Raw genomic sequence first — 13,234 nt, 5'->3', positions numbered from 1 at the left:
TTAGTAATTGCTACAGGAAACACAGGGTGCAGTGGTTAAAAATCATTATTTTTAAGTATTTTTCATGTTTGTTGCCTAGTTTATAAATACGGACTTACTTCAAAGAGCACATACTTTCATAAAAGTAGTATATATGTATACACGTAGATATTTAGATACATAGTTGACACGGTACATAGTTTATAAGCATGGACACAGATAGAAAGAACTTATACGTCCATTAAAAGGGAATATATGCATAAAAAAAAAGAAAAAAAAAAAAGAAAACGTAATGTCTCCTACTTGCCTTCCTCATTTATAAAATAATCCACACTGTAGTAGCATTTGCTTTTTAAATATTTTTCACTGTTTGCACCTGTAGGTTCTGGCTTGCAATCCTTCAACTTTGAACACATTTTACTGCTAAGCTTCAAAGCCATGTAATATGGAGTATTTTCAAATAATTAGTCTGTGGCAAGGTAAAATGTAATCTTGTTTGTGCCTTGTTTCATAAGCATGTTTGAATGAATTTCCCTCAAAAAGATGGGGTTTTTTCAATTCAAAGAGAAGTGTTTCATATACAAACATGGAAGGAATTGTCAGTAAATCAAGGCTTGCAAATAAAGGTTTCCATGATTGTGTACAGTTTGTTCCAGTCATAACTGTGATAATTTTTTTCTATGGCTTGAACACACTGAGGAGGCTTCCTTTTTCAACTCCCCAAAAAAAATATGCCATATCTTTGGTCCTGAAGTGGGATTGTATGCCATTTAAGTTGATCTCACCAAGGAGATAATAAACTGTAACATCAGAATGGAATAACAACAGTCTGAACTGACAGATTGCTACTCACCACATAGAGGAGACATTACATTGCAGGCAGGCACAATGAAAAAGAATGCTAGATACATCCAGTTATCAGACTGAGTCCTTCATCAGCCCTAGTAAACACACACGCATTCACTCAAGCCCAACATACACACTTGGTCCTAAGGTCAGACTATGACAACATCCAAGGTAGACAGCTGTCTTTGCTGGGGTGAGTAGTGGGGGTACAGAAGAGGCATGCAGTGGCCAGAGGGAGGGATAGCAGAGTAGGGGTAGGGGAAGAACAGGATAGGGCTGCTACTGGGGGTGTTGGTGGGGGGTTGGGGGGGGGGGGGGGTTGCTGAGCAGAAAATAGGGAGGGGGGAAAGGACTATGAATGTGGATTTGGGGGAGGGGAGGGGGGGTAGATGTGTGTAGTACCAGAGTGGGAGCAGGTAAGGGGATAAGCAGGTGGGGAAGACATGGAGGTTATGGAAATGTATGATATATTGCAGGAAGAGTTCCCACCTTCCAATTCAGAAAACTTATGTGTGATTTGACATTAAGTAGTTGTATGAAATATTTCTGAAGTCCTGGTCCAGCACAAATTTTCTCTGCTTGTAGCACATCTTGAGGCACACAGATTAGCACGAAAGCAGGAACAACCCCCTTCAGTGCCCAAAGCATGCGAGGAATTTGTTTGTACCAGTATACATTGGTACATGCTGATGATAGAGTACAAGTGTACTGAAAATCACTCCTAAGCAATGCATTCTGCTTACCAGCAAGACTCTATTGGGCTGAAGGTGGAGGTTTTTCCATGTGACGGGTGTTTCCATTGGCTGTTTTGGGCCCGAGTTCATCTGCCATTGTCTCTCACCAGCAAATATTCTGGAAACCTGCTGTTTGATAATATATGTCATTTTTTTTCCTTGGTTCCATAGTAACTATGAATTATTGAATGACTCCTTGATGCCAGCAACTATTAGGTGTTATACACTTTCATTCATAAGCCATTTTCAGTTTTTTATCATAAAATATCTGTGATGGCATGTATTGCCACTTTAGCTGAAGGTGTTGTTACAAAGAAGTTATGCCAGTGATACGCTGTATACGCAGGCAGTTGAATTCTGGTACAGTTTCGTTTATGTAAACAACCAAAACAGACAGGCACATAAATATTTTGTGGTTTCTTTCTACCCCTTTAAACTTCAAGGAGGGAGATTTTAGTTTAATAATCAGAGCATTATATTCTAAAGTTTTTTCCTTGATCTCTCAGGAATGGAGGAAGACAAGAAGCCTGTTACCGTGAAGGATTTATTAAAGGTGTTGTATGAAAAGGCTTGCCAGCAAAAGTTGTGGGGATTAGTTCGCCATACAGCTGGAATGCTTGGAAAACGGGTTGAAGATCTTGCCAAGGCTGTCACTGATTTGCTGGTTCACCAGAAGCAGGTATGTCAATTGCAGTATTGCTCAATTTCATGTGTATTCAAGCTCAAGTGAAAAAAATTGTAAGAAAATATACTGTGTGCACTTTGAGTGCTGCTCCTGTTGGTTGTGTTGTGAAAACTGGCATATAAATGCTCCTAATCAGTCTCAAATAACCTCAACTTCAAATTTGTCAACTTTTTGTATATACATTTACTTAAAGGGCAGCAACAGGTTCAGACATAAAGAAGTATGCAATATAATATAATAAAGTGCAGTATAATATAACATAACATAATATAAACATGTGTCCACTCATCCAAGTGTAATACTTCCCTCACTCACCACTTCTAATAGCAGACACTGCTAATAATCTCATCCAAACCATTTTTTAAATTACCCCTCCCACTCACATGACCCATTTTTTCCTTTTATTTCATGTACTGTAGTTCCACTTGTCCCGTTATAAGTTTTACTTTGAACAATTACACCTGTGTCATTTACCTGTTTAGTCTCACTTCTTTTATCATGCAAGTTGGTAATATTGGACCTTTTAAGGGCAAGATTATCTTGTTTAGTCACCCCCCTTAGAACATGTCACCAAATTTTCCTATATTTTGTTCACTCACTTTTCCTCACAGAACAATTGCTGTAATGTGTCACATAGTTCAATATTTAATTTGTAACACATTTTATCCAACTTAAATATTTTACATGGCATTTTTACTGAAATAATCCCTCTCATTTCAGTCAAGCAATAACCGATATCATCTTTCAAAACCAACCAAGATACTCTACAGTTATACTATTTTAAAACTTTTGCTTCCACAAAAATTTCTCAATCACACACATTCATCTTTGCACCTGACAATGGCGTATCAACTGAAAACTGCTTTGTAAAATAATAAATATTGTAGAATATTACACCAGTGTCGTTAGATTTTTCATTTATAATTGCAAAATATTCTTCCAGGATCCAACTGAACAGTCAATTAATGTCATATTAATTCATTTATTCATTGAAGCACTTACATCCTCCTATGAAAGACAACCCATAGGGTTCAGGGATGAATTAAAATTCATATTACAGCAGAAATCCTGTTGCAGTGAAACATTTTACTAACAGTTAACTGAAAACGGGCAACTGCGCTCCTAAAATTGAACTGTAGGTACACCTACCGTATTTACTCGAATCTAAGCCGCACTCGAATCTAAGCCGCACCTGAAAAATGAGACTCGAAATAAAGGAAAAAAATATTTCTCGAATCTAAGCCGCACCTGAAATTTGAGACTCGAAATTCAAGGGAAAAGTTTTAGGCCGCACCTCCAAATCGAAACAAAGTTGGTCCGTTGTAGTATGAGACACAATTTAGGTCGAATGAAAGACGATACAGCTACAGTAGTTTGGTTCGAGTCGTAAGCTTAGCAGTTAAGCTTTACCAGGTAGCCATTGCTATGCGTCAGGCGCTCCGTCCGTATTTATACGGGTACCCTTCCTTTTTCACGTGCTTCGTCTGGTTTGAATCGATTGCTTATTTTGCTTTGATCTGATAAGTGCCGTTTTCTTTGTTATAGGTGTTTACGTCACTCTAAGCTGAAAATGCATTACTGTACTGTGTCATGCATTGTTTGTCGCATTCTGATAGTGCGTATTTACGGCCTGTCGCCGCTCGCGGCATGACTTGCTTTATGCGCGCTACCGCCGCTTAAAAAAAAAAAAAGAGGAATCGTCTCATTAGCGAAACAATGCCAAGAGACTGCTATTTGGTGTTACTTACACTGCTGCTTTCTTTGATAATGATCAACAAGAACCAAATAATAGACTGCGTATGATAGAACATGTTCTGAACGAGAGTTAGGCGAAAATTTTTCTCCGTTTGAAAATCTTTGTGGCCGCTTATTTAGTATATCAAATTCTGCACAGAAATTAGTCATCTTACATTTAAAATCGAATCAGTTGCCGTGCTTCATTTCTGACTATATCACTATTAGGCATAATAATGATACGAATATAAACATGACACGATACGTATATTCTTCCGCGTTTGCTGTTGTTTCACTCTAGTTTCGTAGCATGCAGGATTTAAATGAGATAGCAGCAAACACGAAAGAATACATGGCAAAATGTTTATTTTCGTATTATTCTTATGGTGAAGAGAATACTGCATGTGATTCACATTTCATCAGGTTCCTATTAGCAACCATCTCTTCTCACAGGTAGGAAAAAACTTGGAACGTAGAGTTGGCCATATTGACAAACATCCCTAACAGTCTTGCCAGTCGGATTTTCGTAGTACATTGAAATTCTGCTACATTCGAAGATGAACAATACGGAATTTGTATTTACTTCGTTGGATAATGTAAGAAAAAAGTTTTGGCGCCAGTATTTATCTTTGTGCCCACAAAGCATGCTTGTGTAGTGCTACATATATTCGACGGCAGAAGTTAGATGTGGCGGCACCTACCAACATTTTTCAGAACCACCGCTTGCTTTGCACTCGATTCTAAGCCGCAGGCGGTTTTTTGGATTACAAAAACCGGAAAAAAAGTGCGGCTTAGATTCGAGTAAGTACGGTAAATGTCAATGTGTTGCATCAAACTAACTGTTGATGAGTGGGTTGTCAATTCAGAGAGATGAGTAGTATGGAAGAGAGGGGGTAGTCCAGTAAAAAATGGGGGGAGGGGGAAGAGTATAGTTGCACAAAGAGTTGGTAGGAAAGTATTTGGGAGACAGAAAGAAAGCATCAACACTTCTGAACTGCATATGTGGAAACTTACCCTCCAGTTCCTCTCTGTTCCTGCAATCACCTTTCTCTAAATATCTGCTAGTTTCCAATCTTTATCCTCAAATTCTAACCTCTCATTTGTTTCCACCCCTGTCCGAAAGCCTCTCACACTCTCTGCCCACTCAGTTCAGTTACCACTAATCATCTACCATTTTACTACTACCACCATTATCTTACTCCCTTCTTGTCCTATACATTTCCCCGTACCATCTCCCACACCCCTCCCTACTGCCACCCTCATCATATCATCCCTAGCCCGTCTGCCTCATCCTTATTAACATACATGTTTACTTTCTTCTTCATCCATCTGTGTCAACAACTACTCATTGACTATTTGTTGCCATGATAGTGATTACCTTATCTGTTATACACCTGTGTGGCAACAACATATATGAAGGATAGTTGTTGACTATCTTCATTTTTGTACATTGTTTCTGCCTCGTAACTTTGAATTATTGTAATATAAAGAACAATCTGTCAGTAAAGGTGGGCAGCTTATTTGTCAAGTGTACCTGCTGCACTCCATTACATTGAAAAACAATTGTGAAATAATCTCTTTCAAATAATGAGAGAAGCCACTGTTTTTTTAAAATGCCACTGCTCTTCCAAATGTATAATTAACTTCCTGTTAATCTGTTATGAAAAACATGACAATCATGTGTTACATGAATGAAAGCATACTGGTATGGACAATGTACATTGTTCCCTACAGTGCTTGTGAAAATCTTAAACAGCTATTTCAATTTAAATAGTTTTTTATGTGTTTGACAACAGTCACATTGTATTGAGAAATCTCTTTCCAGTATTTGGTTCTCAAAGGTCAACAAAATGATAAAGGTAACAAACATGGGCTTCTCTTGCTGTTGTCCATTTCTTGGGTGAATATCACTTTCATGTATTTTCATTATTGTTTTGTATGCTACGTATTTCAGATCATGGTAAATGGTGCTCGACATTAGCTGTAACATGTTTATTTTGATAATGATGACTATTAGATTCCTTATGGAAGAATATTTTTTGCACTTTAGGTCACAGTTGGTATGCCACCAAATAATGAACACACTATAACGGCACCACTTCCTGAGATGGAACTGAGACAAGTTATTCATCAAGCTTATGGTGATGACGAAAGTACAGCAATGCTTACACAGGTAATCATAAGTGTTATATAGGTGACCCCTACATCCTTCTGAATCTGCTTAGTGTGTTCATTTCTTGGTCTCCCTCTATGATTTTTACCCTCCACACTCCAGTACTAAATTGGTGATCCCTTGATGCCTGAGAATGTGCCCTACCAACCGATAAAATGTTTATGAATCTTAAAAAAGACTTCAATCTATAAGTTTATGTAAACACAGTAAATAATTTAACACAGGAACCAGCGTAATTTTTCAAGGAACTGGTCAACAGAATAGGGGGAGTGACCCATGAGAAAACTCTTCAGTTTAGACTTGAAAGTGCATGGATTACAGCTAACATTTTTAGATTCTTGTGGTGGGTTACTGAATCTGGATGCAGCAGAATACTGCACACTTTTCTCCACAAGAGTCAAGGACGTGTGATCCAAATGCAGACTGGATTTCTGCCTAATATTAACAGAGTGAAAGCTGCTAATTTTTGGGGATAAGCTGATATTGTCAACAATAAATAACAGTAAAGAATATATGTATTGAGAGGCCAATGTCAGAATGTCCAGCCTAATGAACAGGGGTCAACAAGAGGTTTGCAAACTTACACCACTTATTGCCAGAACCGCCCAGTCCTGAGCCAAAAATATGCTTTAGAATGAGAGGAGTTACCCCAAAATATAATACCATACATCCTAACTGAGTGAAAGTAAGCAAAGTAGACTACTTTTTATATCAAACCATCAGTTACTGTTTTAATATTAAAAACGGCAGCATTAAGTCTTTGAACAAGATCCTCAATCTACATCTACATATATATACTCCACTAGGCCACCAAGCGGTGTGAGGCGGAGGGCACTATTCACGCCAAAGTCATATTTCCCCTCCTCTGTTCCACTCTTGGATTGTGCGAGGGGAAAAAAACGCTGTCTGAACGCCTTGGTATGAGCTCTAATTTCCCTTATCTTTGAATGGTGATCATTGCACAATTTGAAAGTTGGTGGTAATAATATATGCTCTACATCCTCGGGAAGATCGGATTTTGGGATTTAGTGAGCAGCCCCTTCCATTTAGCACATCGTCTATCTGCAAGTGTGTCCCACTTCAAAAGTTCTATGAGATTTGTAACACTATCGCGATGGCTAAAAGTACCACTCATAAACCTTGCCGCCCTTCTTTGGACCTTCTCAATCACTTGAATCAAACCCAACTGGTAAGGGTCCCATACAGACGAACAATACTCCAAGACTGGACGAACTAAAATATTGTAAAAAATTTCCTTTGTTGACGGACTGCATCACTTCAGGATTGTACCAATAAACCCCAATCTAGAGTTTGCCTTACCTGTTACTTGTGTAATCTGGTCATTCTATTTAAGATCATTTGGAATAGTCACACCCAGATACTTGACGGATGTTACCGCTTCCAAAGACTGGGCATTTATTTTGTACATTAATGGGGATTTTTGCTTTGGTATACACAGTAGGTTACACTTGCTAATATTGGGAGATAACTGCCAGTCATTACACCACACATTTATTTTCTGCAAATCCTCATTGATTTGTTCACAACCTTTGTGTGATACTACTTTCCTGTAGACTACAGCATCATCAGCAAACAGTCTAATGCTGCTGTCAATACTATCAACCAGATCATTTATGTAAATCGTAAAAAGCAGCGGACCTATTACACTGCCCTGGGGCTCACCTGATGTGACACTTGTTTCTGTTGAAGTACCCCGTTCAGGACAACACGCTGCTCACTGTCTGTTAGAAAACTTTCTATCCAACCACATATGTCATCAGATAGACCGTGAGCGCGCACTTTTTGTAGCAAGCGACAGTGCGGAACTGAGTCGAAAGCCTTCTGAAAGTCGAGAAATATGGTATCAACCTTGGAGCCAGTATCTAGAGCAGGGCTTAGCAACTGGCCAGTTTTGAGCGCGAGTACTCGCATCTGCTCAGGCACGTGCTCGCGAGCAGGTGCAAGGTCGGGGAGTAGGGAAGGAGGGGAGGGAGGGGAAATGCGCTCGCACGTTTGAATAGGGCCGCAGCATACCTATTGAATTCACACCGACCGTGTAACGTTTAAAGTACTACGATCAGCTCTAACAGTCACTTCGCTGATTAAGAATCATGTCAAGTCGCCGTTGTGTAACCCCAACCATGCTTTCACAGTTCAACACCCATTTGGAGGAATTGTATCTGTTTACAGAAAAAGATGGAGTTGCAAAATGTTTAGTATGTCACAAAACGCTGAATTCTTTTAGGAAATTTAATTTGCAGCGACATTATATGTTGTACCACGCGAAAGACTACGGAAGTGGAAAATGTGATGGACCAGGTCGTGCACAGGAAGTTATTAAACTTAAAAGGAAGCTATCTGAAGAAGATCTGGACGACGAAGAAAAATCAACTGAGGCAGCTCTCAGAGTGAGTTACAAAATTGCTTTGCTTTTAGCAAAATCCCTGCGCCCCTTCACTGATGGCGATTTAATAAAAGAATGTTTGGTAGCTGCAGCGGAACATTTGTGTCCATCTCAAGTTGAACAGTTTCGGATTGTGCCATTATCTAACATGACCATTATGCTTCGCATACAGGACATGGCAGATGACGTCCAGAGCCAGCTTGCAAATATCTGTAAAGATTTTATGGCGTATTCTCTAGCTCTGGACGAAAGTGTTGATATCACTGTAACAGACAGCTTGCCATATTTATTAGAGGTGTTAATAGAGATCTTCAGGTGAGGGAGGGGCTCCTCGATGTAGTAGTCATGAAGAACACTGCAACTGGAGGTGATATTTTAAGTAGTGTTGAAGAAAGTGTTGAAAATATAGGATTGTCATGGAATTCTTTAGTTTCAGTGTCTACAGACGGTGCACCAGCGATGACAGGGAAAAAAATCAGGTTTCGTTGCACTGTTGGAGGAGAAAATGCGAAAACTGACCGTGCCGAATGAAATAAGTGGCGTTCACTGTGTGATCCACCAGGAAAACTTATGTGCAAAGAGTATCACTCTAAAAAATGTGATGAGTGTTGTTGTTCCTACAACCAATTATATAAGGAAGCATGGGCTACAACACAGACAATTTAAAAGCTTTCTTGAGGATGTAGAAAACCAGTATGGTAGCCTGCCTTATTACAGCGAGGTCCGCTGGCTTAGTCGTGGCGAATTATTAAATCGATTTTTTTGCCTATTAGATGAGATAAATATGTTCATGGAAATAAATAACGTGTGTTCCTGAATTGAAAGAGCCTTCATGGAAATGTGATCTCGCGTTCTTAGCAGATTTAACTAGCCATCTGAATGCTTTCAACATTTCACTACAAGGTAAAGATCTGCTAATTACTCATTTCATAGATCGAATACGAGCTTTTAAAATGAAATTGACACTTTGGGTGAGTCAGCTGGAAACAGGAAATCTAGCTCATTTTCCTAAGTTACCATCCATGCAAGATGTTCACAAAAACTGTGAACGTTATTCACATAGTTTAGTTGCCCTTAAGAAAGAATTTGATCAGCACTTTCAAGATCTGACAGCACTAGACAGTGATTTTGATCTGTTCTCCTCTCCATATTCAGCGAATATTGAAGAGATTCGTCCTGAGCTGCAACTAGAAATTATTGACCTGCAGTGTGACAGAGAATACGGAGACAAATTTCAGAACAAGAAAAACATTTTGGAATTCTACACACACTTCCCTCAGCATTGATTTCCTCGTTTGCACAGACTGGCGGCTACAATAATATCAATGTTCGGTTCCACGTATGTTTGTGAACAACTGTTCTCTGCAATGTTCTCTGAAATGTAACAAGATGCGCATGAGAAATGCATTTTCTGATCGAAATTTAAACTGCACGCTGCACCTACAATGCACAAGAACAATTTCTCCGAACATAAACGCAATTGTAAAGGGCAAAAAGTACAAGATAACCGAGAATCCCACACTTCAGTGACACCTTTTATTGTGTAACAGTTCACAAATTTATACGAATGTAGAGGCATACACTAAACTAATAAAATTATCTGACATGTGTACATTCTCCTTTATTTGTTTCATTTGTCGCAGTATAATTCGTGAGTGATATCCCTGCAGGTGGCCGCGGATTTACATTGACTGGCGGCAGCTGTTGTGTGCCTCACATGACTCTCCCCACTCTCCGCTCTGGTCCGGTAGTGGGGGTAGCGTGCTCGCGCTGCTCCGTGCTCGCGCCTTGCTGCCCACAGCTTGCTCCGCGAGCACGTATGTTGTGGAGCCCTGATCTAGAGCCTGTTGTATATTGTGCACAAAGAGGGCCAGCTGTGTCTCACATGACCGCTGTTTCCTAAAACCGTGCTGGTTTCTGCAGATGAGCTTCTCAGAGTCTAGAAAGGTCATTATGTCTGAACACAAAATATGTTCCATGATTCTACAACAAATTGATGTCAGTGAAATTGGCCAATAATTAAGTGCATCCAATTTTCTACCCTTTTTATAGATTGCTAAGACCTGGGCCTTCTTTCAGTCCCGTGGAACTTTCTGCTGTTCCAGTGATTTCTGATAGATGATGGATAAGAATGGTGCTATATTTGTAGCGTAGTCAACATAAAATCTTACGGGATACCATCTGGGCCAGGTGCCTTTCTGGTGTCTGAGGATCTTAACTGTTTTACAATCCGAGGTACACTAAACACTATGTCAGCCATCCTTGCATCGTTTATTCGATAATTGAAAGGGGGTTTGAAAGCTAGGTTTAGAATTTTGGGCTTCTGTTTATCATCGTCGTTACATTACCCATACTGTCAGCAAGAGAAGGTATTGAATTATTTGTAGCGTTCATAGATTTTATGTACAACCAAAATTTTTTGTGGTTATTTTTAGAATCTGCAGATAAAATCTTGCTTTCAAATTCATTAAAAGAATCTCTCATGACCTTTTGACAGCTGCTTTCATTTCACATAATTTCTGTTCGTCAACAAGGCAGTGACTACGTTTAAAACGACTGTGCAAAATTCTCTGCTTTCTCAGCAGCTTCCTAATATGTTTGTTGAACCAAAGTGAATCCTATTCCTCCCCTGTCTTTTTGCTAGGCACATATTTCTCTAGCACGTGGTGGACAATACCTTTAAATTCCAATTAAAGATGCTCAATATCTTTGTGTCCCAGGGTGAATGCGTGGAATGAAGATATTCATAAATAACATTATGTGCTTTGCCTAACAAGAGAACTCTACGCTGATTTTTTTATTATTATTATTATTCCCCCCCCCCCACCCAGCTTCCACTGACATATAAGCCACAACAATGTTATGGTTTTAATACCTTCTTCTAGATTAACTTCCTCAAAAAGGTCAGGTCTGTTTGTCACCAAGATATCTAATATGTTCCCATCTTGAGTTGGCTTTCTAACCAATTGCTGAAGGTTGCTGAATATAACATTTTCAGTTGTTAAACCACTTCTAAAACCAAACTGCATTTTATATATGTGAAATAAAGTGATCAATTATCCTTACATAACCAGCCTTTTCAATAACTTTAGCAAACACTGATGGAATAGAAATAGATCTAAAATTGTCTACATTACTCCTCTATCCCCTTTTATAAAGCAGCTTTACTACCGGGTACTTAAATCATTCAGGAAACTGACCATTCCTAAAGGAAAAATTACAAATATGGCTGACTTCAGAGCTAGTATGTGCAACACAGTACTAGCTGTTCTATTTACATGCCACATACTATTGGCCTTCCTAATAACTTTTTAAGCACCTTTACAGAACTGTTTGTAATGGGCTACTGTGGTTTGATTGTGACTACTTCTTACATTTTAATATAATTCCCAAATTGTTCTACCACTAGTCAGCCACCGAGGCTACCTTTTACTGCTAGTACCCTATTTAGAGCATTCTAATGGAAAGCAACTTTCAAAGAGCATGAGAAATGAATTAAGGAAAGTATTATATTTGTCATCTGTGTTATGGCACTATAAACATCCAGCCACTTTTGTTCCTTAATCAAGTTTGAGAAACTCTCTATTACCATTGGATTAGCTTTTCTTCATAGCTGGTAATTATGCATTACATTTGTTTGAGTACAAAATTCTTTTAGTGTTAAAATATACAAAGGTCTCCTATGGAGCCCTCGTTGAAATAATTATTTAGTATTATTTTTAAATAGGTTCCATTACAAGATCAGATTAATTAAAAAATAGAGACAATAAGAAGAACTGCATAATTCTTAAAAAAAAGGTTCGTTTGGTCAGTGTGATAGTATCACAGAAATGCTCGACAAACTGTAATGGGAGACAGTATGCAGTGCTGCAGTGTACTGCCTACACAAGAGTTTTCATGCGTTTTTCGATGAAGTCCTCTTCTGCAGCCATGCCTCCCCTGAAGCTACAAGCAATGTTTCTTCGCATGGCTCTGCACATGTTGACAGACAAAATAGTTCAAATTCCAGGTCTTGCTAACTACCAAATGAGTGAAAGAAGTTGAATGAAAAGTCAAATATATTGTCACTTTCAAATACAAACTATGTCACCCAGTCTGTGTTAAATATAATTTGGAAAGCGACTTTCAGTGTACACCACAGTTACCCATAGCAAACAGTTCATTGTTTTTCACCCTGAAATGATACCAAAAATACACATGGATTGTCTGCATATTGAATTCTCACTCAGTGCTCTTCAGATTTTTGCTTTGAACTCTTGGTTAGAAGACACAATGAAAAGCATGTTACACATTGACCTTTCAGCCAAAGCCTTCTTTAGAAAATAACACACACAGACAAAATCATGCTTGTGAAACAACTTTCACACTTCTGAGCAATGCTTTGGACAAAAGCTCAATATGAAACAATCTTTTCATTGTGCCTGTCTGCAACTTGACAGTTGTTGGTTAAAATTGCAAAATTATTCAAATGGAAGTCACAGTTCACACAGAAAATCTGCAGTTTGCACATTCATAATTTATGCTGATTATGTAACACTTTCCATTATGCCACAGTCTTTTAACTCTCAGATTTGGGTGAAGGTCACGGTTAAAGCAGGCTCAGACATGGTAATTGGATGTCTCTATAGCCCCCTGGCTCAGCAGCTGTTTTGGCTGAGCACCTGAAGGACAATTTGGAA

The 13,234-nt window shown here is 38.8% G+C and overlaps 1 protein-coding gene across 2 annotated transcripts in view; it reads left to right on the top strand.

Annotated features, from left to right (window-relative positions):
• The window catches only part of LOC126175372 (probable phosphorylase b kinase regulatory subunit alpha), a 247,572-nt gene that overhangs the window by 173,460 nt on the left and 60,878 nt on the right, over positions 1-13,234 (top strand). For both annotated transcript variants that reach the window (XM_049922140.1, XM_049922139.1), the window contains exons 17-18: positions 2,066-2,238; positions 6,029-6,151. In XM_049922140.1, coding sequence (XP_049778097.1) covers positions 2,066-2,238; positions 6,029-6,151 — 296 coding nt within the window. The remainder of the gene's footprint in view (positions 1-2,065; positions 2,239-6,028; positions 6,152-13,234) is intronic.

This window comes from Schistocerca cancellata, chromosome 3 (assembly GCF_023864275.1).
Source record: "Schistocerca cancellata isolate TAMUIC-IGC-003103 chromosome 3, iqSchCanc2.1, whole genome shotgun sequence".
In the NCBI taxonomy this organism is placed as follows: domain Eukaryota; kingdom Metazoa; phylum Arthropoda; class Insecta; order Orthoptera; family Acrididae; genus Schistocerca; species Schistocerca cancellata.
Note: the sequence above shows the minus strand (reverse complement) of the source record. Positions and strands in the feature narration are given on the sequence as shown.